The sequence below is a fragment of the Eumetopias jubatus genome, unplaced genomic scaffold (assembly GCF_037043125.1).
Source record: "Eumetopias jubatus isolate StellerSeaLion01/CBP00866 unplaced genomic scaffold, mEumJub1_p1.0 scaffold_3, whole genome shotgun sequence".
Lineage (NCBI taxonomy): Eukaryota > Metazoa > Chordata > Mammalia > Carnivora > Otariidae > Eumetopias > Eumetopias jubatus.
In genome coordinates this window covers 96,732,891-96,758,616 of record NW_028274809.1, presented here as the reverse complement: position 1 = coordinate 96,758,616, position 25,726 = coordinate 96,732,891, and the positions used below count along the sequence as shown (strand labels likewise).

The window sequence follows — 25,726 nt, the reverse complement described above, 5'->3', positions numbered from 1 at the left end:
TTTATCCAGATGCGAACTCATTTTTAAGTGAAGATCTTTATCTGATAAAGAGTTAATATCCAGAATATATAAAGTACTCCTACAACTCAACCACAAAATAAACAAATACAATTAAAAAATGAGCAAAGCACGTGAATAGACATTTCCCCAAAAAAGAGATATACAAAAAGCCAATACACACATGAAAAGATGCTCAACATCATTAATAAGGAAATATAAATCAAAACCAAATTAAATGCCAGTCCATACCCATTTGATTGGCTATTAAGGAAAGAAAAAGAAAAGGACAAATGTTGGAGACACTGGAACCCTTGCACATTCCTGGTAGTAAGGTAAATGGTACAGTTGCTGTGGAAAACAACATGACAATTCTTCACAGAATTACCATGGGATCCAACAATGCCATTTCTGGGTATATACCCAAAAGAAAAAGCAGGGGCTTGAAGACCAATGTTCACAGCAATATTATGCATATAAGCCAAAAGGAGGAAGCAACTTAAGTGTCCATTGTCAGGTGAAAGGATAAACAAAATGTGGTAAATACATAGAGTCTTAGCCTTAAAAAGGAAGGAAATTCTGACACAGGCTACAATATGGATGAACCTTGAGAACATCATGCTAAGTGAAATAAGCCAATCACAAAAGATCAAATATTGTATAATTCCACTTATATGAGGTACCTAGAGTACTCAAATTTTTAGACAGTAAGTAGGACATACCAGTCAGTTTGGAAGTTCCAGTTTGAGAAGATGAAAAAGTTCTTAAGATGGAGGTGAGAGATGCACAACAATGTGAATATATTCAATGCCACTAAACTATACACTTAACAATGTTCTGATGTTGTGTATATTTTACCACAATTTAAAAAAAAAAACCTATACTTTGTAGCTACCTGGAAAAAAATTAAATTGGGTACATACTATACCACACATGCTGAAGTAATATAAATCCAAATGCATCAAAAATTAAAAGGGAAGAAAAATTAAACCATAAGTTTTAAAATATAGGATGTTCTTTGTAACCCTGGAGCAGAAGAGGCTTTCTAACTATAATTTAAAATCCAGACACTAAAAAAGATTGATATTTCAACTACACAAAAAATTAAAAACTTCTTCACAAAACATACCAAAAGTAGCCAAAAGAAAAATAACCAACAGAGAAAAATTGTACTCAAAGACAAAGAATTAATCTCCTTAATATACAGGATACCCAGAAGGTGATGACAAGGGAGAGAACGAAATAAAGAGGAAAGGAGGGAAGGAAGGAAGAAAAGCAAAAGACAGTATCCATTTGAAGAAAAAGAAGTAGAAATGGCTATAAATGAAAAGGGGCTCAACTCCTTGGGGTTAAAAAAATGCAGATTAAAAGTACACTGAGGTAACATTCATACATTAATAGTTGGAATGCAAAATGATATGGTTATTTTGGAAAACACTTGAACATCCACTTACCATATGACCCAGCAATTCTACTTCTAGTACATACCCCCCCAAAATAAAAACAAATGTCCACACAAAAATGTGTACACATTTGTTCAAAACAGCATTATTCATAATGGCCCAAAAGTGTAAGCAAAACATGTTCATCAACAGGAAAATAGACAAACAAGGGTGATTTCTTCGTATAAACCAAAATTACTCCACACATGAAGAATTTAAAACTGTAACCCATTCTCCAAGGAAAAGTATTCAACAGAAGATAAAATGACCCAAATGCTGGAATTATCAGATAAAGACTGGAAAGAAGCTATAACTATGACAATGAAATAAAGTGTACTTGTAATGACTAATAACATAGTAAACATCACCAGAAACTCTAAAACTATATAAAGAACGAATGGAATTCTAGAACTGAACAATGCAATACCAGATAGACAAAATCACCAGATGATCTGAACAAGAGAACACAGATAACAGAGGAAATTATCAGTGAACCTGAAGGCAGATCAGCAGAAATTTCTAATCTGAAAAAGGTGGGGGGAGGGGGTGAAAAGAAGAAACATGAAGAAAAAAGAATAGAGCCTCAGAAACTTGGGAGACAATATGAAAAAGGTGATATACTGAAGTCACAGACAGAGAAGACACAGGGTAGTTAACACTTTTTGAAGGAATAAATGACAAAAAACTTTACCAATTTAGTGAAAGACAGCAATTTATAGATCTAAAAGGCTTAAAAAAAAAAAACCCAGAGCAGTATAAATACAAAGAAACCATACTTAGGCACATCGTAGTCAAACTAAAAATCAAAGATAAAGTACTGAAAGCAGCCGGAGGAAAAAGGTCCATAACAGGAAACAAAAATTCAAATTACTACCACCTTATGAGAAACTACGAAGCCCAGAAGACAGTGGAAAAACATTGTTAAAGTCTGAAGAGGGTAGGACAACAGTGACCCCAAAAATCTATATGAACCAAAATATCCTTCAAAAATGAAAGTGAAATAAAGACATTTTCAAACAAAAGAAACTCACTGCCATCAAACCTGGACTAAAGTTCTTCACGCTGAGGGGAAAATGATACCAGTGGGGCAGTGAGGCATTAATAAAGAACATCAGAGACAGTCAACACATAAATTTAAAAAGACTTTTTTTACATTTAGTTTTTTGAACATACTCAACAACTAAAGCAAAAATCATATTATCTTGTGGGGTTGTACTGTATGCAGAAGTAATATCTATGACAACTACAACATAAAAGGACAGTGGGAAGCCCTGGCATGGGAAGCAGCAGGCAGGGGAGTTAACAGACTTCCTGAGATGCAAGGTCTCTACTCTTTGCATGAAGTTTTAAATTAACTCTAAAGAAACCATGAGTAGCAACTTTTCTTAAAGATGTGTATTATAGTCCCTAAAGCAATCACTAAAAAATGCCAAGAGGTATGGTTAAAAAGCCAAAGGTAAATTAAAAGGGAATTCCAAAAAATATTCAAATAATTCGAAAGAAGGAAGGAAAGAGGAAAGAACAACAAACATGGACAATTGTTTTAAAATAAACAAAACAGTACACGTAAGTCCAACCATAGCCATTATTACATTAAGAGACAAAACTCTCCAATTCAAAGGAAGCATTGATTTAAAAATAATAATAATAAACCAAGCCCCAACTGTATGTTGTCTGCGTGATATGCATTTTAAATATAAAGATGGAGAATGAAAAATGGATGGATGGATAGCAAAAAGCAAGCCTAAGAATGCTGGAGTGGCTATATTAATATCAAATAAAACTACTCTGTAAGAAAAAGGGTAAATACCAGAGATAGAGTAACTTTATAATAATAAAAGGATAAATTCATCAAGACATAACAGTCTTAAATGTGTATGTGCCTATTAACATAAGTTTCAACATACTTCAAATGTATCATAATTAAATGCTGAGATAATTCAACTCTTACAGTATCTCAGTTAATGGATAAAATGATAAATACACACACCGAAAATCAGTAAAAGCATAGAGGATCAATGTTAATAACCACTTTGATCTAACCAATACTTACAGAATATACTCAAGAAATGCAGAACACGAATTCTTACTAAGTACACATGGTACCTTCATTTGGACCATGGATGGGCAAATTATGGCCCAAAAATAAAATAAAATAAAAAGCCTCTGTTTTGGTATATCACTAGTGAATTTAAAATGGCTGTGTGTGTGTGTGTGTGTGTGTGTGTGTGTGTGTGTGTGTGTGTGTGTGTGTGTGTGTGTGTGTGTGTGTGTGTGTTTGGGAGAAGGAAGAGAAGTGAAGACAAAAGAGAGGAGAGGAAAGCAGCAGCAGAGACCCTGCCTGGCCCACTAGCATAAAACAAAGACCATATGTGGCCTACAAAGCCTAGAATACTTACTATTTGGTCTTTTACAGAGAAGTCTGCCAATCTCTGACCTAGACCATATGCTAAGCCATAAAACAAATCTCAATAAATGTAAAAGATTAAAATCATAAATACAATGTTCTCTGACTAAAAAGGAATTAAGTTAGAAACCAAAAATAAAAAGATACCTAAATAAACCCCAAACATTTGAAAATTAAACACTTCTAACTATAATCCATGACTCAAAGAAAAAAACCGCAAGGGAAATTATTTCAAGCTGATTAACAGTGAAAATAAAAATTTTAACATCAAAATGTGTGGGATGCAGCTGAAACAGTGCTTAAAAGGAAAATTCCAAGTTTCAGTGCTTATGTTGGAAAAAATTGAAAGGTCTAAAATCAGTGACCTAAGATTCCACCTTAAAAAGTTAGAAAAAGGAAAGCAAAGTAAACCCGAAATAAATAGAAATAAACAATAAATAGGATAGCACAAATCAAGTTAATAGGAAAGAAATAGAGAAAATTAACAAGAAAAAGATGGTACCATGAAAAGACAGGCAGATCAAGAAAAAATAATATGGAAATTGCCAACAAAAGGAGTGGAAAGCTCGTTAACACTACAGATCATATAGACATGAAAATGATAAAAAATATATATAACAACCATGCCATCATAATAAACTCAAGATGTAATGAACAAATTCCTTCAAAGATACAATTTACCAAAATCAACACAAGATCAAACAAAAAATCTATTTGAATAAACCCATAGTTATTAAAGAAATTATAAGTAACCTTTCCAAAAAGGAAACTGCAGGCCCAGGTTTCACTGGTAAATTCTATCACTCATTTAAGGAAGAAATCATTTTACATAAGCTCTTTCGAAACTAAGGAAAAAACTCATCCCAAACCCTTTCATGAGGATAGCATAATTCTAATACCAAAATCAGAGACAGACATTTCAAATAAAGAAAATGACAGGCCAATATCCATCATGAATACAGATGCAAAAATCCTTAACAAAAGAAATACAATATGCAAAAAGGGTATATATATATACCATAACTAAGTGAGCCTTAGCCCAAGAATCCAAGCTTGGTTTAACAGTTGAAAAATCAAGCCCCTGCTTTTTCAGAACATCTCAATTAATTTCACTAGTTTGAAGACCACTCCTCAACATGCTATGGTCTGATGCCTACTTACCTTCCCAGACTCCTCTAAATACCCACTTGACTTTCATATTCCTCAACCCCTGCAAAACACACTATATCTAAAGTAGACAGAATTACTCTTATAAATGTTGATAATTATAGTTACGAACAGAACACATAAATCCTAGCACTTACATAAAATAAATGCTCATCCTTCTTTCCATTGTTGTTTTTGTTTTATTTCACCCCAATCCTTCATTTCCTCGCAGGCCCTTTTCAAATCTTCCATTTTCATCATTCCTTTTGGATACATTCAATTTTCATAGTATGATTCCTAAGCAAAATTAGTAGAGTCTTAATGCCTTCCAACTTGCCATTCTTTAATAAATGGTGTGTACTTATGTGTGTTCATGTGTGTGTACTTTTATTACTGCTTAAAGTACACTGTTACCTTGCACTTGTTACCTTGCACTATCTTAAGAATACTTTCAAACCTAGTCCTTTTTAATGTCAATTCTAAACAGGGAAATTACATTTCGTGAATACCCTGAAATCTCAAAGATACTTTCATGTGGTATCTCTTTTTGATGTCAATTGTAAAGAGAAATTTACATTTACATGCAGAGTAAAAATACAATTACAATTCTATTATAGAATGCTAGAATATGCATACATTTTTTTTCTTCTGGAACTCTACTAAAGAAACCATAAATTGTGATTGTCTCCAGACAGCAGGATAGAGAGAAGGGAGAATTTTGTTTTCTAAATTTACACTATTCTGTCTTAAATGATCTAACCATACACATACATTACTTTTTTTAAGTAAAAGAACTTTTAAACTGATAACATTTGCCCATCATTAAAATTTTAATAATACTGACAAAATATTAATGTTAAGTTTCCAACCATGCCTATATCCCCTAGCCACCTAGTTGCCATCCCAAGAGTAAATCACTTACGTATCCCAGAAATAATTCATGCATGAACTTGCATATGTATTACTTTGATTTAAAACCCATCACTGGGTTATCTGGGCAGTCAAATTATGAATCTACTTTACTTCTCTACACTTTCCTGTATTTAAAAAGAAAGTGTCATTTTCTAAATGGTTTTTAAAGAAGGATCATAAAATGAAAAAGGCAAAGCTAGCACAATATAGTATTTTGGAAAACTAAACCAAAATTATCCTTTGTGACCCAAGGCAGCAAGTTAAATTTACAAAAACTCTCCCTGAACTATACAACAATGAAAAAAATCTCCAATGCTGATTTGGGCCAGCAAGGAGGGAAAAGAAATTGGAAATGGCTTAGAGCAGGAAACAGAGTAGAGAATTCAAAAAGTACTTTTGAAGTTATCAAAGACTCAGTGACTAGAAGAACAGTAGTGGAAATGTAACAAAGTTACAAAAGAGGGACGACCTGCACTGGGAGTAATGAATGGCAAAAAACAAATGAGTTTTATGTAAGAAATGGTTGGTCTATCATGGTCCTAACTGCCTCTGGGTAGGGGAAAGTAGATTTGGGAATGGGAATAGTCATCAGTAATGCACTCTCACTCTTAAAAAGAAATGAAACAAGTATGATAAAATGCTAGCAGGCAATAATTCTGATAAACAGGAGTATCTGTCCTATTCACTGTACTTTTCTAAAAGAAAAGAATTCATTCAAGAAAAATATTTTCAAGTAGTAAAACCAGTTATGCTTGTTAAAAAAACATTAGCATGGATATTATTTTTAATTGTTAGATATTATTTTTAATTCTGCAAATTCAAAATGTATTTATTAAAAGCATATGGTTGACAAAGAGTACTTTAACTTAATACAATGGTTCATATTTCTTTTTGCTTTGAAAATTATCTCACAGCAAAAAGCTATTTGAAGATTCCAAAATGTTACTGATACTGAACCACTAAACGGGAACAAAATCTTAAAAAAAAAAAAAAATACAGTTCAAAATGAACTAGAATAAAAAGCTACAATAAAAAATCATTCCAGAAAAGAACAAACATGTATTGAGGTTATCACACTAAATCCAGTTAATAATCTACAGCCTATGTAACGGAGAAAGAGCACTAGAATTTTAACTTTCCATGTTTCCACAATCTTAAACCATATAACAAAATGAATATAAGACCCTCAAACTTTAGGATAGAAAGAACGTTAATGATATAGTGCAACCCATTTTCCAAAATTTCTGGGTATTAACCACTAATTTAAAGTTGAAAGAATTCTATCTCAATATGACCAGCTTCCACCTTCACTGTATCATAAAAATAAAGTATATACTAAGGATAAATACCAAATTTTAAAAGAAAATATAGGTCTACAAATGAAACCCACTGCTTAACTTCTGTAATACCTCAATTCTCGTCTTAGCTATAGTCTTCTTTGTACTTCTAGTGTTAGGAACTTTTAGGACAAGAATGCAGTGGCTAATTCACAGGGAATACTGGCTATAAAGATAATTAGCAATTATTTGAAAAGCATTTCCAATGCCCTCCAATGTTCTTCTCATTAAAGTCAATGTTTAACGTGACACACAAAAAAAACTGATAAAACTGTTGAGTGGAAGTGAGTGGATTCCTTTGTGTTTAACAGAAATGACATTCTCCCAGTCCTTTTAGATCTAAAATTTAAAATCTAACTCCTTTTCACTAGTGGGGAAGAAAGAATATGGACCTTAGAATCAAAAAGTCATGAGTGAAATGTTTGTTCCACCATTTACTATCCTATGATCATAGACTTTATTCCTAATTCACAAGGAATAAAACTGAATTCACAAGACTGCCATGAGAATTAAAAAAGATAACAGTAGATGGCACTAAATATTCAGTAAATTCTCCCTACCCCAGATCATTTTCCTTTATCCATGAGCCTTTTATTTCTCTACCCATCTCTATAATTATTCTTTCAAAGATTTAGCAATGTTTTCCCAACCTCTTTGCTAGTGCACCAGTCCAACTATCCACCACTTAAAGATGTAGATTTCCACTTATATGAACTGACCACGACAGGCAAATCCATAAAGACAGGAAATCAATTAGTAACTCCCAAGGGCTGAAGGAAAGGAGAATGGAGAGTTTGACTGTTAATGCGTATGAGGTACTTTTTGGGGTGATGAAAACATTCTAAAGTTGACTGTGGAGATGGTTACACAAACTTGTGAATAACTCAATTATACACTTTAAAAAAGTAAATTTTACGTACGTGAATCATATCTCAATATAGCTATTAAAATAGAATACGAGACTCAGACTGACACTGCGTTAACTTTTATCAATCTTCTGCTTAATGATCTACACAATCTACTGCCAATCAAATCAATTCTAAACCAATGTTTCCCATTTAAAATCCTTCTGAATAAGGCAAGATATAAATAAATAAAATTAACTACCTGCTGTCCCACAGCTCCAAACAGGGCCAACTCCAAGTAGGGCAATCTCCTAACTGATCCCTCCCTCAAATATTTTGAAACTCCTGCCTGACTTGCCTTCATCAATAAAATATTTACTGAGCATTATTAAATACTATGCACGAGGCCATAACTTGGAGAGAGTGAACAAAAAAGGCATCCTACCATCATAAAACTTCCAATTTAGCTTCCAATAACAAAGCTTTCCTTCCCTTCCATCTGTCATAACCTACTTAGTCTCTTCCAAGAATTTGAGCAAGTTCAGCTCCTTCATAAACCATCCTCCCAAAAACTACAGCCTTTGTTAATCTCCCCAATTAACTACTAATAGACCATCTTTAGTTATTTCACATACATTAGTTTCATCTCTGGAACTAAACTGTAAGCCTAAAGAATAAAATCATACCATGGCTTTCTGTATGTACCTTAGTATTCAGCATAGAACTGAGAATTTCAGTGGTGAAATAAGTAGTTGATTACTTGCAATACCTTTTTTCCCCCACATATATCAATAGTTCATTCCTTTTTATTGCTGAGTATTATTCCATGGTGTATGTACCAGTTTGTTAAACAAGTTAAAGGACATCTAGATTGTTTCTAGGTGGTTTTTTTTTGCTTTTTTATGTTGTTGTTTTTAAGCCTTCTAATGACTTTATTTGGGGTCTTGTTGTTGTTTTGTTTTTTTAATTAACACATAATGTATGATTTGGTTCAGGCGAGCAGGTGTGTGATTCGTCAGTCTTACACAACACCCAGCACTCACCATTGCACATACCCTCCCCATACCCATCATCCAGCCGCCCCGTCCCCACCTCCCCCCCTCCCGCAACCCTCAGTTTGTTTCCTAAGATTAGGAGTCTCTTATGGTTTGTCTCCCTCTCTGGTTTCATCTTGTTTCATTTTTTCCTCTCTTCCCCTATGATCCTCAGTCTCGTTTCTTAAATTCCACCTATCAATGTGGTATATATATATACACAAAATGAAATACTACCCAGCCATCAAAAAAAATGAAATCTTGCTATTTGCAATGACATGAATGGAACTAGAGGGTATTATGCTAAGCGAAATAAGTCAATCAGAGACAGACAATTATCGTATGATCTCACTGATTTGCAATACCTTTTTATAGCAATTTTAACTATAGCTGCCGTTGTTACTGTATGTCAATTATTTTGCTATGTGCTTTATAGTATCCCTAATCGCTATCAAAACCATGCAAAATGGATTTGTTTCCATACTGGGGAAACTGCACCTCACAGAAGAAGAAACCACTGCAAAGAAATACTAAAGCTAGGGGCGCCTGGGTGGCTCAGCAGTTAAGCATCTGCCTTCAGCTCAGGTCATGGTCCCAGGGTCCTGGGATTGAGCCCCACATTGGGCTCCCTGCTCTGTGGGAAGCCTGCTTTTCCCTCTCCCACTCCCCCTGCTGTGTTCCTGCTCTCGCGCGCTCTCTCTCTGTCAAATAAATAAATAAAAAATCTTAAAAATATATATATTAAAGCTAGAAATGAACTCAAATATCTATCAGCTCCCAAAGTCAATGTCTTTTGTACGGTCTCCTTTAAATATGAGTGGTTACTTCCAAAATAAAACCAGAGAAAGAACTAACAGTATAGTTTGTCATGCTAACTACGGGATCTTCCCCACTTACTCTTTCTGTGTCAGTTTCATCTTTAAAAGAGAATAACTACCTACCTTATAGGATTAGGTAGCAAATGAATTAATACATATAAAGCAATTAGAACACACAGTATACACTATATAACTGTTATTATTTTTATCACTATAAATCATAATGAAGTCACCAAATATACCACCTATTCTCATAAACTTGGTTTATGATAGATTATGGCTTCATACTACCTACAATATAAATACCAAAGCAGTGCAGAATTCAAGGACTTTCAGACCTCCATAATCCAGCTTCAACACACCTTTTTAATTCAACTCAAGAAGCACTTACTGAGCACCTATCATACATTAGACACTTTCACTACTTTCCTGTACCATATCAAGTATTTCACTACTTCCCTGTACCATATTAAACATCACTATTTCTTTGTACCATACCAAACCTAACATATCCAAATTCAACCTATACTTTTCCACCTCACTTTGTTTCCTACCACTGTTCTCTTACCTTGTACACTAGTCTTATTTCTGCCTATTGGTATTTTATTCATCCTTAAAGGCCTACTTCAGTTATTATCTCTACCAGGAAGCCTTTTTACATCTTCCCTGGAAAAAGTATAATTTCCTTCACCTACGATTCCAAAAAAGTTTCATTTATACCTGGCAGAGCATTTACCATATTGTTATTATGTACATGTAAGCTTCCTAAAGGCAAGCATCATTTCCTAATTATCTTTATATTCCCTACAACACAAGTACTGCAAAAGTATGCATTTGCACAGATGCTCACTAGCATTACTGAAAAGCAATTCTTCCAACTGTCAACAAAATAGATGCAAAAGCTATTTTCTCCTTCCTAGTTTTTTTGTTGTATATAAATAAATATATACGGCCCATTATCTCTGAAAAAGAAAAAAATAGTGCAATTCAAATTCTCTTAATTGTAATTCAGGTTTACTATTTAAAAAAAAAGGACTTAAATAAATGGCCTATCATATCATGCATTTATCAAATTGGTCCTACTTTCCAAAATATCCCTTAATCCCCAAATTACTAGACTGTTACACCTCTGTTCTAATGAAAAATCCCATATTATTCACACCATCACTAATTATTCCTTTAAAAAACTGTTCTTGATTCACAAATTTAGAATGAACAGTGTGAAACTCACACGGTTTTTGCACTTTTGGAAAAGAATGTGTTAATTCAAACTGCTAATTATTAAAAAGGATCATGCAGTTATCAAAATGAAATGAGGAATTTAAGGCAACATAAAGAAAAATGGACAACAAACTTCCCCATCCTCATCTTTCTCCCAATAGTAGACACTTACTTTTTCTGCCAGATTCAAATCCCCACTCCTATTCTGATGAATCCACCAAAGATTAAGGCTTTGCAGGTCACAAAACGTCACATCCCTTTATAGAATGACGGACCCGATACTGATACATTCCACTCCTGCCACCTACTACACATCACATAATCGATATCTAACCAATCTGAGCTCAGGTCAGAACTTTGAATCTTGACCAAATAACTACAAGATGAAGCGATGTTTTCTAATTTATATTGCTAGTATCCAGTTGCAGCATCCTGCCGAATTCCTGCAACATGACTTTGACAGCAGACTCTCGTTGCCTGGTCTCCCCTTTTTTCTGCTTTTCTGAGCGGGTTCTCCAGCCTTACCATCAATTTTGTGAACTACACCATACCCTTTCACAATAATTACTTTTTTGGCTTACATTAACTAGTTATTTTGTTGTTTGCAACCAAGATTTCTCACTGATATAACCACGTTCTATTTCTCTCATTTCTACTTCTCAGAATCTTCCTATCAATTTAAATCCTGTTTCACTACTAAAAAAAAAAAAAAAGTTTTGTTTTACTTTTAAAATAACTTTCCTGACAACAAGGCAACCTGAAACAAGTAAAGCAGGCCCCTTCGAAATGCATTTTGGAAGCAATAAAATGCTCAGCTAGTCTATTATCTGAATAACAGATTAATCAAGAAAAGAAAAAAGGCCCAAAAAGGCCTCTTTCCTTTGCTCTATTACCTCCACCATTTTGATTAATATGAAGCAAAATTTTAAAGTAAATACTTTCAAACAGGAAACATAAGCTTCTACTAAAACTGTGTAGTTTTTAGATAAAATGCATCAAAATTCATCCCAAACTCCAGAAGGTAACAATCTCTTTAATTCTATTTTGGGGGGAAAAAAAGTTACTTTCTGGTAACCCATGTGTATCTCTTAATCTATATATTCACTATTTTCAGATTCAAATACCAAACATTAAGTACTCTGAGTCTAATAAAAAGTTTCTTTTTTATAATCCTATATTCTTAAGTTCGACTATTTCATTTGTTTTTTTAATGAAGGCATTAATGAGAGAAATAACTTTTGTATGGCATCAATTATTCAAGCTGCAGCTTCAGAAATATGTATACCTTTATTCTGAAGTTATATGGGTGTAATTAAAGATCACTTCCTTAATTAAGCTGTCTTGAATTAACCAGCAATTGTCAGCTTTATCATGTTTCATATAATGCCTGTCCCTGCAGTTAAGAAATAATTCTATGTCGAAAAACTTGCTTGTGTTTTGGGTTAATCAAATCAATGAATTAGTCACTAAGACTTCCCTATATATCTCATATTTGTACTAAAAATTAACAGTTCTAAAAATATATTTTTTTAAAAAACGTATGTTTAAATTGTAATACTCTTCAAAGACTAGGTTAACAATTTAACCAGATACTGACTATACCCCAAATGAAGGCAGTATTAACAGTGGGCTCTGGAACCAGACTGCCTGAGGGCTCAATGCTAGATCTACTACTTAACTGTAGCTACATTTACTTGAGCAAGTTACTTAAGTTCTCTATACCTCAGTTTCCTCACCTTTAAGATAATTGTATCACAGTACCTACACTTCATAGGGTTTCTGAAAAGGTTATAATTATCTCAAAAACATAACTCCTAAAGGGCTCTCTGAAAGGCTGCTTTGTACACATCCCACGTAACATTTTAAATAACTGAAATCCAAAAACTAAATTAAGTACTTCTAAAATTCAAATGCCTGAAACAATAAAAAAGCATATTTCCTTTAAAAAGGCATTCATTTTATGAAAATAGTTTCTGAATTTGTGTTAAAATGTTATGATGGGGGGGCACCTGGGTGGCTCAGATAGTTAAGCGTCTGCCTTTGGCTCAGGTCATGATCCCAGGGTCCTGAGACCAAGCCCCAAGTCAGGCTCTCTGCTTGCTCAGCAGGAAGCCTGCTTCTCCCTCTCTCACTCCCCCTGCTTGTGTTCCCTCTCTAGCTGTCTCTCTGTCAAATAAAATCTTTAAAAAAAAAAATATGGTATGAATGGGAAACAAAATTAGTTTTGCATCTGTTCCATCTAGTATGCATTTGTATTTGTATTACAACAAAAACACTTAAAGATTTCTGAAGCATGTATTGAACCAGGCGTCAACCAAACTACTTTAACTATAAAAAACATATATTGTTATTTCAACTGGCAAAAAGAAACTCCAACTACTATAACTCATAAATGTGAACTCCTAAGAAAATTTAAGAGAATTCAACAATGCTATCAACTGATAAGTAGGAGCAATCCTGAAAAACATTTCTCAACTCTGGACCTCTGTCTCATTTATAAATAAAGAGGGTTAAATTATTTCTGTCTTTTTCATCTCCATAATTCTATGTAAGTCATTAGGCACTTCCCTTAATTCACTAAAGTAAGTTTCACAAATACACATTAAATGCTATTTTTGTGGTCCTGAAATAACTGAAGTTAAAAATGCTTAAAGAAAAAACGCATCATATTTAATTATACTAAGCTCTAAGACTTTAAGCAAGCAAACAATAGTTTTATCATAGATCAATACTAAAGACATAGTTTGTAATTTTACACAGTTCCAAAACCAACCCTGAACTATAAGGCATTCTGCACCCTAATTCCCCATCTTAAGATTTTCAATCTCCTTGTAGCAACCCCTCATTCACACTAACTACCGTAACTAAAAAGTCTTAAAGACAAGGGCACCTGGGTGGCTCAGTCGTTAAGCATCTGCCTTCAGCTCAGGTCAGGATCCCAGGGTCCTGGGATCAAGCCCCACATTGGGCTCCCTGCTCAGCACGCAGCCTGCTTCTCCTTCTCCCACTCCCCCTGTTTGTGTTCCCTCTCTCACTGTCTCTGTCAAATAAATAAAATCTTTAAAAAAAAAAAAAGTCTTAAAGACACACTTACCAAGAGAATTGCATCTCCACAATGGGCAAGACGCCTTAGAGAATATTTAAAGATGTAATGTTCAGCATCAGAACAGATGAAGAAAATATTTTTGTGAAGTATGTGTTAGGGGTAGAGAGGAGTTAGAAAGGAAAATATATCAGACCACACAAATTCAAGGCTGTTCCTTTCCTGGTTAAAAGGAGTATGTAAGAATGACTTGAGTTTAAGTCAACAGTTTTGAAAGGTTTTGAAAAAAATCTTGAAAGAAAATAAAATTACACGAATGGTCCTCTGGAAAAATTAAGATATTATTTGTTTTTTTTTGGTTCTGGTATTAATCAATTATGGAGCTATCTTTTATATATTTCTTGTATGATATAAAGGTCCATATAAAGATATAAAACCACCAGCACACAAAGTAGTATTAGTCACTATCCTATTTTGGAGAACCAAATTTAAACATTAATCCAATAACATCACCTTATCTTGTGCTACTACTTAATAATACATGAATTTATAAGTGCTTGATAAACTATAAAGCGTGTTAATGTAGTGTTATTATTACTTAACTGCTTTGCTCTTGCCTCTTTATGCCAGTGGCTATTATAGATCAGTAATGTCATTAAAGAGCCTGCAAGTTCCAACAGAATTACAGACAAGCATTCAAATGCCTTTATTACAGGGGAATTTGGTTTCAGAAAACAGACTGCTTGAAGCTACATTTTAACCACTCCACACTCCTGCCCCTACTCCAATCATTCAGCTGTTTTCACCTGTTGGTGGGGAAGCACACTGGACAAGGAGGAACACTGTGGAAATTTAGCCCTATGCTGAGCTAAAATCTCCTCCTATGGATTCTGCCTCTTAAAAAGTGGGATGAAACAGAAGACTGGCTGTCAGCACAGCTGATCATTCATCACTTCCAAGCCATGTGTGCTCCCTCATTCTTCTCATTGTGATGCTCAAGAAGCCAGATTACATATCCAAGATTTTTAAAAGGAACATTAAAATATCCAATCTTTTTGTTTTCTCTTATCATTTTATTAGCTTCAATTTATAAATTGTAATGATGATTGCCACATCTCCATCTTCATTCTTGAAGTTCCTGTATTTTTAACTTCCTCTAGAATATTTCCCATTATGATCATCATCCAAATTCAGTAACAAATTCAAATAACAATTTTACTCAGCTTCTTAAAACCAACTCCCTTAATTGTCCCACTCAAACTCAAAAATTCTGAAATCTTCATTGATGACTACAATCCACCAAAATCAACTGCCAAGCCCTAGCAATACCTCCATCTCTCAAATCAGCAAAAACATTCTGACTGTGCACTGTGTTAAGCCAAGCACTGTAGAAGAAAAATAAATAAGCATAAGACACCGAGTTCCTTTCCTTAAAAAATGTCAATTCAATAAAAGAGAACTGATAACTGTAATAATTATGATGTATCAAGTTTTTACTATGTGTCAAGCACTGTGACTAACCATTTTCATGCATTATCTCAAAAAACAAGACACAAACCAAAAAACCCCACCCACAAGGTAGATAAAATGATCTCCAAATTACACATGGAAAAAATGTGACCTGCAGAGTTTAAAGTGTATAAAGTCATACAACTAGAAAAGCATGAACTCAAAAACAGCTATGACTACAAAGTCCTTGCTAACCGTAATACAAAACAATTGCAGAAGTACAAACAAAAAAGAAGCAACCTTTCCCAAATTTATCTTTTCTGCTCTATTCCCACTGCCAATATCCTATTTCGGAATTTCTGCAAAGCTGGTGCTGAGAGGGCTGCTTAAAAATCATCTAGGAAGATCATCTAAATTTATACTCCTAGGCCCAACCCTTGAGATTCTGAGTCACTGGGCATGGGGTGTTTCCCAGGCAGTTTTTTTTAAACCATACCCCTAATTCTTGTTCCGTCATTCATTTGCTTGCTCATTCAACAAAGATGTGAGTTCATATTATGTGTCAAGTTCCATAACTTCATCCCAAATACCTCCTCTACATCCGATCCAACTGCATTCCATTTTGCAAATATTCTAAAAGCCCTATTTACAACATTTAACTCCTCTTGTAAAGGATTTTTATTTCCTATCAAGTAAAAAATATTTTGAATCAAATTTCTGCTGTAAGTGCTCAATAAATGTTAGTTCCCCTTCACATCACATAATCTAGATGTGCATTATTACATGGTCCTCAATTCGAATGGAAGGGGGTGGTGCAATGTATGCTAACAGGGCTAAACACAAGAAGCAGCTACTCTCCTCCTTCTGCTGTGTATGCTTTCCCTTCTCCTGTATATATCCAAATCCTTAAAAGGAGAGCGCATACCCTACCTTCCCTGAAACTTCCTTGACTCTTCCTGACCACAATAACCTTTCTTACAACCTACAGAGCAGCTATTACTATAACAAAAGTAAATATCTTAACATTTGATAATGTTCAGTCTTTTATCATCCTAATTTTTTAAAATAATTTTTAGCTCTTATCTCATTAAGATTGTTGAGAGCAGACTGTATTATACATTTTCATTTTAATTCCAAGACTGTCTGACCGGCCGCCAAGTATACAGTTAGCCTTGATTTGGCAATACCACTTTTTCTATGTGTGCAAGTAATTCTTAAATTACTAACACTGCTTTCTCCCTTTAAAACATCATAAATGAATTCTCTCAAAAAAATATCTAAATTAAAAAGTGTCAAAGGCTCATCCTCTATGTAAGGAGACTATTATATAGAGTACAGGCTGTACCACATTTATTTGCTACAATACCTTGGGCAAATAGTTTAACTTCTTCTAAACCCTAAATTTTTCTTTAAAACAGAAATAATTCTCAGGTTGATGTGAAAAGTAAATGAGATAATAAAGCATTTAGCACTGGGTCTGACATGTAATTCTTAATAAATATCAGCTGTTAGTATTTCCTGATTAAACAAAATGTAGAGAGTAAATTTTTTTCAGAATTTCAATTTAAGCAAAGTGACAAGGAAATAAGCTAGGAATTCACATATCCACTTTATATATGTGTGTCTATATACATAAACACACATATATGTATATATACACATATATACATATATAGATGTACGTATGTATGTATGTATGTATCTCAAATCTGAAAGATTTCCGCAAGAATGGTTTCTCTATTTCATTAAATCAAATGCATAAGGCTAGGATTTATAATAATATTTTAAACAAGAAGAGAATTAACCTTACTAACAAAAACAAAGGAACGTGCATAGTTCTGATAAGGGACTCAGGAATGCCCACAGTGTAATAGAAAGAACACAGGGCTTCAAAACAGAAAAGCTTAAGTCCAAACAGCAACTCTTACCACCTGCTAACTACATGGCACTAAAAAGGTAATTTAAATTTCTCTAATCCTGTTTGCTCACTTGTAAAATGGGGTAAAAATGACAGTCACAAAACTAAATAAGATAAATAAAAATCCTGACCAGCGGTCCCCCACTAGTGGAGCTTCCCATTCTGTGCTTAAAAATAAATTTCTGAACTGTGTTTTACAATTAGGCGGTAAAGTTCATTAGCTTACATATATATACACAACCCAAAGTCAATTATTTCAACACAAAATGTGCATGCAGGGAGAGAGACTGGTGGGAAAGGAAAGCAGAAAGATTTTAGGTAAGTCTAAGTAAGAAAGTGACTTTAATTCCCATCACCCAAATATGCCATCCCCCGACCCACCTCCCTTTCTGCAACCCTCACTCGGTGTTATATTAAACTAATGAATAACTGAACATAATATAAAAAATTAATGATGTACTGTACCTTGGCTAATTAAATTTAAACTTAAAAAAAAAGATGCTAAAAAAAAGTGACTTCTTGACAGGAAGGAACCTGTTACACTTACTTCAAAGGGCATGCAAAACATGACCCCTAAAGGAATAAGAATTTCAGTGTTTTTTGGTAACAAGATACTATAAATGTTTCTGCCCTTGGAGATGGCTGGAGAAATAGTGTTACTATTAAATATTATGTTCAGAATTCACATAGGAAACATGAACTTCCCATTTGTTTTCCCCAACCCACTCAGCCCTTCCCCATTGGTTCTTAAAGAAGATCATCCTATCTATACTAAGTGCTAGAATGTGGCCACAGTATAAATTATATAAGCTCCCCATCCACTGACTCCAACAAAATATTTATGATAACATTTTAAAATTATGCTAGGAAGCTTAAGTCAATTACAGAAATTCCTGAATTCATTCTAAATCTGAAGATATCTAGATACCAATATATAGCTCTACAATAAGGCCATATTAACCTCTGCTATCATAATGGAAATAATTTGCCAAAGCTGTATTGATCAGGTAAAAAAGAAAGACATAAAGGGGAAGAGGAAATTTAACAATGCAAAGTTCTGTAATCAAGCTATAGCATAAAATGTATATAAGGAGTTCCTTTATCTGGCCTGAACACTGAAGAAATGAGTGAAATATGCAAAAAATAATTTAGGATCCTCTTAAAATTTGCAAGTGTAACAATGTTATAAAATAGCTTTTGAAAAAAAAGTTTCCCTCACCACTGGTAGCCGATTTGAGTTCCTTAATTTAGTTCTTAAGCAACCAGTTCTTCAATGAAAATCTCTACCCAAATTTTTTTTCTACGGTACTATTCCAATGCAAACCAAAAGTGTGTAGATATATCAATCAATATTAAAGAAACAGTTCTTTCTAAATTCTTTTCAAAAGGAGTTATTTTCTTTATGACCTGAGCTTAGGTGATTCTTTATCTTATGTTGAGATAAAGATCCTTGCTGGAGGATCTCTAACTTTGAGTCTGGGGATTAAGCCGCATGTTTCCTAACTCCTACAGCTTTTCTTATCGGAGAACACCAAGTTTCCTAGATGGCCACTTTTTTCAGTCATCTTTTTCCTAACTTATATAATGGAATGAGCAACCAGGTTCAGGTTATAGCTTTCCACTTATATTAAGTGGGTAATTGTAATTATAGACCAAACAGATGAATGCATTCTCTAAAGCACAAAGAAACACAAATTATAGGCGCACAATTTGCATCTGGGGATCACAGGACTCTGGAACATAAAACTCCCTATGAAGGCCTTCCTTAAATATGCTTATTGCAGGCCCAATCTCAATGAGCTATCTTCTATGTGCTAATAAAGCTGCAGGAGTGACTTTCCAGGAGTTGCATTAATAGGCAACACAAAAGACCAAAAAACTTTTGAAGACCAAAATAAATGGAGCTCTGACAGATGGTAAAAAAGGTGAGAGGCAATGGGGAATCCTAATCAGTTCCATTTAAATCATGAGTGTCCAGGTAACTACCTCACCTTTGTGAGGTAAAACTAATGCAATAAAGTAAAATGTAATAATGTAGTAATAACTGAAAATATTAAAACAAAAATAATCCTAAGTATAGATTGAACCCCTCCCACACCTCCTGGTTACTTCAGCATGTGTTTCAAATTCAGGGTTGCCAGAAGGTCACTTAAGGACAGTTAACCTCAATGAAATACCTAGTATACTAACTCAAAAATAACCAGAACTGATTTCAAAAGAGGAAAAATAGAATGAGGAAAAAGTAACATCCTACTTGTTACCATGTTACTTATTAGGATTACAATTATCTACACTAATTTTATTAACAACCCAATAATTTCTAAAGCATAAAATATTAAGTATGTAGCAGTATTTTTCACTTTAACAAAATGCACTTGAAAATTTCTTCTCACTGGGACCAAATCTAATTTTACTGACCCTAAGCATGAAACTATTCACCAATTAGACTGAGAGAGAGGGAAAAAAATACTGGCTCAAGGAAATTAGACAGGATAAAAAAATAATAACTTTAATAAGCTGTCCATCAAAACAATACATTTAGAAGTTCTAAGGCCAAAGTAGGCTGGTGTTTCCCAAAGGAAAATGTTAATAAATCAGTTGTTTCCACAGGCATGGCTGGGATTTTAGAAACTGTCACAATGACAGAAGTTCTGAGCATGAAGATTAGAGCTGTTTTACAGAGAGCATAATGGAATGAGGAGCATACACAATCCTTTAGGCAACAAAAGTTTGCTGAATGATAAAAGGAAGTAAAATAGGCTGATACTCTACCTCTCATAACCCACCCCCCTATTGGATTATGTTGGGAATTAGAAATGTAAAAATATATAAGCACAGGACACACATACACACACACACTCCTAACACTGTAACATAAAGAAGTCATTCCACATTAAAATATAGACAGTATTTTCTACGAAAATACAAAGTGTGCCCAACTCTAAAATGCCTATTGATACATTTTAACCCCAGTCTACATTTTAAAAGGCTACCCTACAGATCTGGTAACTCCTTGAAAAGCAACCACCTCTCTTTATAGCTCTGTACCTTCCTTCTCGATCTGAGATACCTTCACAGAATGAACACACACAAATTATTCTCCTGGGTGCTTCCCTTCCTCCTTCCCCGCGAAACACTAATACATATATTTTTAAGTTCACATAAATTGATAACTAGCACCAGTAATTCAATCTATTTGAAATATGCTTAATTTTTAAAGTTCTAATAAGATGTGTTCAGGTTGGAAACGAAAAACTACCTTATAAGGGTATAAAAGGCTGAAAGCAGGAAGCGGCTTTGACAAAACTAAGGAAGTTGCAGCGCGCTTGCTCACTGGGGGACTTTTTTGAGGCAAGAGAAGTAACACATGACATCTTTCTCCCTCAAATTAAAATGTGACTTGGTTCACCGGTAAAAGCGCAGTAGGAGATGGAAAAGACCCGGAGTCGGAAACGAAGAGGAGGTGGGTGGTCAAATAAAAGCCCCGACCAGGTTCCCATTTTCAGAGTCCGATTCTTCCCTTTCCCCACCCACACCCTGGACAGAGTGTTGTCACAGCAATCTTGCAAAACCTACAAGGAGCGCTTCTCTGTTCTCGCTCCTCTGCCAGGCTGTCTCAGCGCTCGATCCGCTCGGTCCCCAAATCCACGCGCAGGAAGGGACGTGGAGGAAAAGGAGAACCGGGTGCGCCGGGTCGGCGACCACCGCGACCGCACCGCGGGCCCCGGTGGGGCGACCGGCCTCACGTCTCCTTGGGCGGCGCTGCCCACCGCGATGGGGGAAGGGCCGGGAGGGGTTGCGCGGAGCAAGCCGCTCCCAGGGGGTTTCTCGGCCCCGCGCCTCCGCCCCGGTCCCAGCGGGTGAAGCGAGGCAACAAGGGAGGCCCTGGCTCCGGGCCCCACCCCTGGCAACAGAGCGCGGCTAAGACTGACACGGCCGGCTGCAACACCTTGCCGCAGCACACATCTCCCGACCTCCACCCTCCCCCGCCATTTTCCCACCTCCGCCTCAGTTTCCCCACCCCCCCGCCTCAGTTTCCCCACCCCCCCCGCCCGTCAGCCCCCTTACCCCGTGCCACAGTCCACCACACAGGCCGGCAGCCGTCCCGCCATCTTCCTCCTCGCCTGCTACTGCCGCTGCCGCCGTCTGCTCCGTGCTGATTGGGGCCAGGGATTAACGGCGGGAGATCGGAGCTATCTGACCATCCACAGCCGGGCCGCCCTCTCCGTCCGGGGGGGAGCCGGGAAGCCGAAGCAGTAGCGAGAAAGCAGCAGGCTCGGTCAGCGGCTACCACTTCCGCAACCCAGGCGGGCAGGCAGTCCCCGCCCTGCCCCGCCGCGGCCTCCTCCCCCTCTCTCTCCCCTCCTCCTCCTCCCTCCTGCCCCCACCCTACAACTTCTTCCCCCCACGCCGCCTTGCCCCGGGAAGCCAAGATGGCCGCCGGTGCCGCCGCCCCGGCCAGGCCAGGCCCAGGCCGCGAGTGCTCCCCCTTCCGGCTCCGAGCGGGAGGGGCGAGAGAGCATGCGCAATGACGTGCTGCCGCCGGCCGCCGCGCGCGTCCTGACGTTAAGGAAGTCCACTTCGGGTTTTCCCAGAGGGTAGGGGCGGGGAAATCGGCCTGAGCCTCCGGTTCTCCGGAAGCTGGTAGGGCTTTTTAGTTTCAATTACTTCTGTGCTAGGTTAAGAGAGGAATAGAACTGCCTCCCGCAGCCGTGAATATCTTCTCCAGTGCCTCGGGGAAAACTGGCCTAATAGAAAACGTTCTCAGCGGCACACAACACTCTTGTAACTTGGAGAGTCTGCTTTTCTGGGTGGAAAAGAGCGATATCAGACCGAGGGTGAGCAGTCGGGAGGAATGGGCGAACAAAGGCTTACACCGTAGTTCTGCCTTCGTGCGGAGTTTTTAGTCATTTACACCTGTGCATTGTTAAAACATTGCACATAACATGTTAAAACATTGTCTAGATTGTAGGCCCCCTGGGGCAGGCCTGTACCCACGAGGAAAACAAACCTCCTGGGGGTACGTTCTGCATAATGTACTCTACACAAATAGGCCGTTATTCAAGGCTTTCGGATGATGACAGAGATTCCGTCTGCGGTAGTTTAAGATCTGTTTTACCAGCAGGATTATACCAAGAATTAAGGACCAAAAAAAATTAATTAGGAAAAAAAGGGTAAAACTGGAGAGCCTAGAACAATGGTTTTCAAACTTAAATGTGCATCGGAATTACCTGGAAGCTTGTTAAAACAGATTGCTGGGCCACATCCCCAGTGTTTTCTGTTTAGGTGGTCCGGAGAAGGGCCTGGTAATTTGCATTTCCAACAAGTTCTCAGGAGTTGGTGTGAGACCCCCACCTAGGGAACCTAGAAGTTTAACAGCTTTCCCCCGGGCTAATCTGATAAATCATCAATTTGCTTATATGGCTGAAATAAAAAATATTTTCCCTAAGAAAGGATGTCTTTTTCACAACAGAAGATAACTGTAAGTTGTTAGACTGGGCTGCGGTATGGAAAGTGGGTTTTTCATTCATTTGACATAAGTATTGCTCACCTACTCAGTTATGGCAGGGACCGTACTGCCCCGGAATAGTCACTGGGCACAAAATAGATAAGGTCCTTGCTCTCAAGAGTTCTCAGTTTAGTGGAAAAACATAAATTGTGTTAAAAGCAGTCGCAGAGAGCAGGGGGCTATGAGAAATGGGGAATAAGGGTGGGAGAAGTTGGAAAGGGTGAGGAGGAAGGGTGTCACTTTCTCTAACAAAGTGACATTTTAAAGGTGAAGTGGGATAGAGGAAAGGGTGAGGAGGAAGGGGAGCCCTCCAGAGCAGGGAACAGCAAGAGTCAAGGACCTGAGGTGGGAAAGAGCTTGGCTTCTTTCACAAATTCAAAGAAGACCCAAATGGTCAAAGTGACGTGAGCCGGGGAAGATGCAGTAGGAGATGGAGCCAGGGAGATAAGGAAGAATCAAACTGCAAGGATCTGTATACTTCTCCACGAATCTTAAAAGTTTAGCCTAAAAGCAGCCTGGAAGCCATCAAAGATTTAAGCAAGGAAATGCGACTGCTTTGTAGGGAATGGACCCCACAAAGTAAAGAGTAAAGTGAATGGTCTTATAATACATCGTGTGCTATAAATCAGGGATAGAATTATGAGAGCAGTAACATACAGATGGGATCAAATATGTGCAGAAGAGACAACTTAGGGGAATCACCATTACCAACTAGAGCCCAGCACATCCACAGCTACTCACAGAAAATAGATAAATAATCCTCCAGGGAGGCTTTTCTCAGTGACTGTCTAACAAGAAGTCATGCAGAAGTGGTTCTCTGTTCTGATGCATAGTTGTTTTTTTCCCTACATTTTAGAAGATGCTAAATGGGGATTCTTTGCTGCCTTTTACAACATCAGATATTTAAGGTCATTTGGGAGAAAAGATGCCTGAAGATCAGCTGTGACAGAAAAGGGACATACGGGTTGGTTCGGGTAAATAGTTGTTTCCAGCATTCCCGGTAGTAAGTCAGGAGTGAAAGGATCTTACCAAAGGGGTCCCAAGAACAGAGGTTAGGAACTTGAACAGGTCGCTCAGGGAAACACACACTGGTGGAACCTCAAGATCGCTGCTCACACACAGGCCTTGTGTGGGTTGTCACAGAAGTAGTTACATCAAGGGTCAAGAACTGGAATGCTCCCAGGGTCCAAGCAAGTGCAATTATGACTGAAGGGGACCCTGAGGAGTTTTGGCAATATGGAGAGTCCACATCCCCAGCAAAGGCTGTTTGCCTTTGCCAAAACTGTTGCTATGCAGAGATGTAGACCCAGTGTTGCCAGAGCTTCCCTTTGTTCCAGAAAAATTGAAAATCTGTATTTTTATCTGTTGGTTACTAATTCTCTGCAGGCTATATCTGACCTGCGGGCTACCAGTTTTCAGCTTTTGATTTGGAAAGCTGTTTAACATTTACATGTATATTGCATTCAAATATGCAGCTCAGGTCAGTGCTACATACTATATTTCATTGGCATGAGGAAACCTTATAGGATAGTCCCTTTGATGTAGTCAAGTCTGCCCTTTGTATAAAGGATGTGACTGTTAGAAACCTTTGGAAGCTTCTAACACTCAGAAAAATCATTTGTGCTTGTTTCTCATAATTTGTCTACCCAAACACTTTGCTTGCTTAAGACCCCTCCTACTTCCTACTGCCAAAATTGGTGAACCTCTGTAGTGCTGCTGTGGTTCAGCCTTCCTCAGGAGCACGCAGCCTTCAGATGCACATCTAGCCAGAGCTTGTCTGACCACCCTGTTTGCATATGTACCCTTCCTCTTCCAAATACAGAGAAGCAGAGGATGTCAGAGCTAGAAGAGCTCACAAAGATGATCTTGTTAGACATGAAAAGGAAAGCAGTGGTGGATGAGTGGGGTTTGCTTGACTGCCCCATATCCATTCTTCCCTAATAGCACCCCAATTTCCTTTTAGTTCAGATCAACTAGGTGCTTGTCACTTTCTAAGCCTGGTCCCCAACATTTCAAGCATTTGTGAGTCTTGTAATATCCTCCCAAGAAAGCCCCTTTTGCTTAAGTTGACTACCAACTGCTTTCATTACTTACATCAAATTTAAGAATACTAAGTGATATAGAAGCCCAGAGAATGTAAGTGACATTCCCAGTATCTTAGAGAAACTAGGGAACAGGACCCAGACCAAAGCCCAACTCTTTTCAGGGCTTTTTAGTTGTAATGCCACAGCATTGTTTAATTTGTGCTAGTTACCAGTTACTGTGAGATTTCCTAGGTTATTTGTGCTTTAAGGCCAATTTAGCAAATGTCTCTGGATTTTAAATGTCCAAGAAATTCATGTATCCCTCAATCTCCATTATTTTAAAATGGGAAATGTTATTATTATTTTTAAATCAACATAATTTCTATAGGAATGACTATTTGCAAATTAGCAGACCAATCAGTTCCACAGAGAGTATTGATTAAGGGCAGATAGATAAATGGTCAAGCTGTCCATGCAGTCTAGTGGTTAGAGGGAGTGGCTGTGAACCTTGGCTTCTCCCTACTCCAGTTGTGCGATCTTAGTCAACTAACTTAGTGTGTAGAGACAGCACTGACCTTAGAATCAAGAGACTTGAGGGTGGGGGAGCCTGGGTAGCTCAGTTGG

The 25,726-nt window shown here is 37.0% G+C and overlaps 1 protein-coding gene and 1 long non-coding RNA gene across 2 annotated transcripts in view; one reads left to right on the top strand and one right to left on the bottom strand.

Annotated features, from left to right (window-relative positions):
- ACTR3 (actin related protein 3) overlaps positions 1 to 21,894 on the bottom strand; it is a 59,965-nt gene extending 38,071 nt beyond the window's left edge. Inside the window, exon 1 of the mRNA XM_028101251.2 lies at positions 21,638 to 21,894. Within this exon, the coding sequence (XP_027957052.1) occupies positions 21,638 to 21,681 (44 nt within the window). The 5' untranslated portion in view covers positions 21,682 to 21,894. The remainder of the gene's footprint in view (positions 1 to 21,637) is intronic.
- On the top strand, positions 20,918 to 21,524 carry LOC148164723 (uncharacterized). Its single transcript, XR_015767934.1, has 2 exons — positions 20,918 to 21,032; positions 21,180 to 21,524. It is a non-coding gene; the product is annotated as an uncharacterized LOC148164723 (long non-coding RNA).
- Positions 21,895 to 25,726: the final 3,832 nt, after the last annotated feature.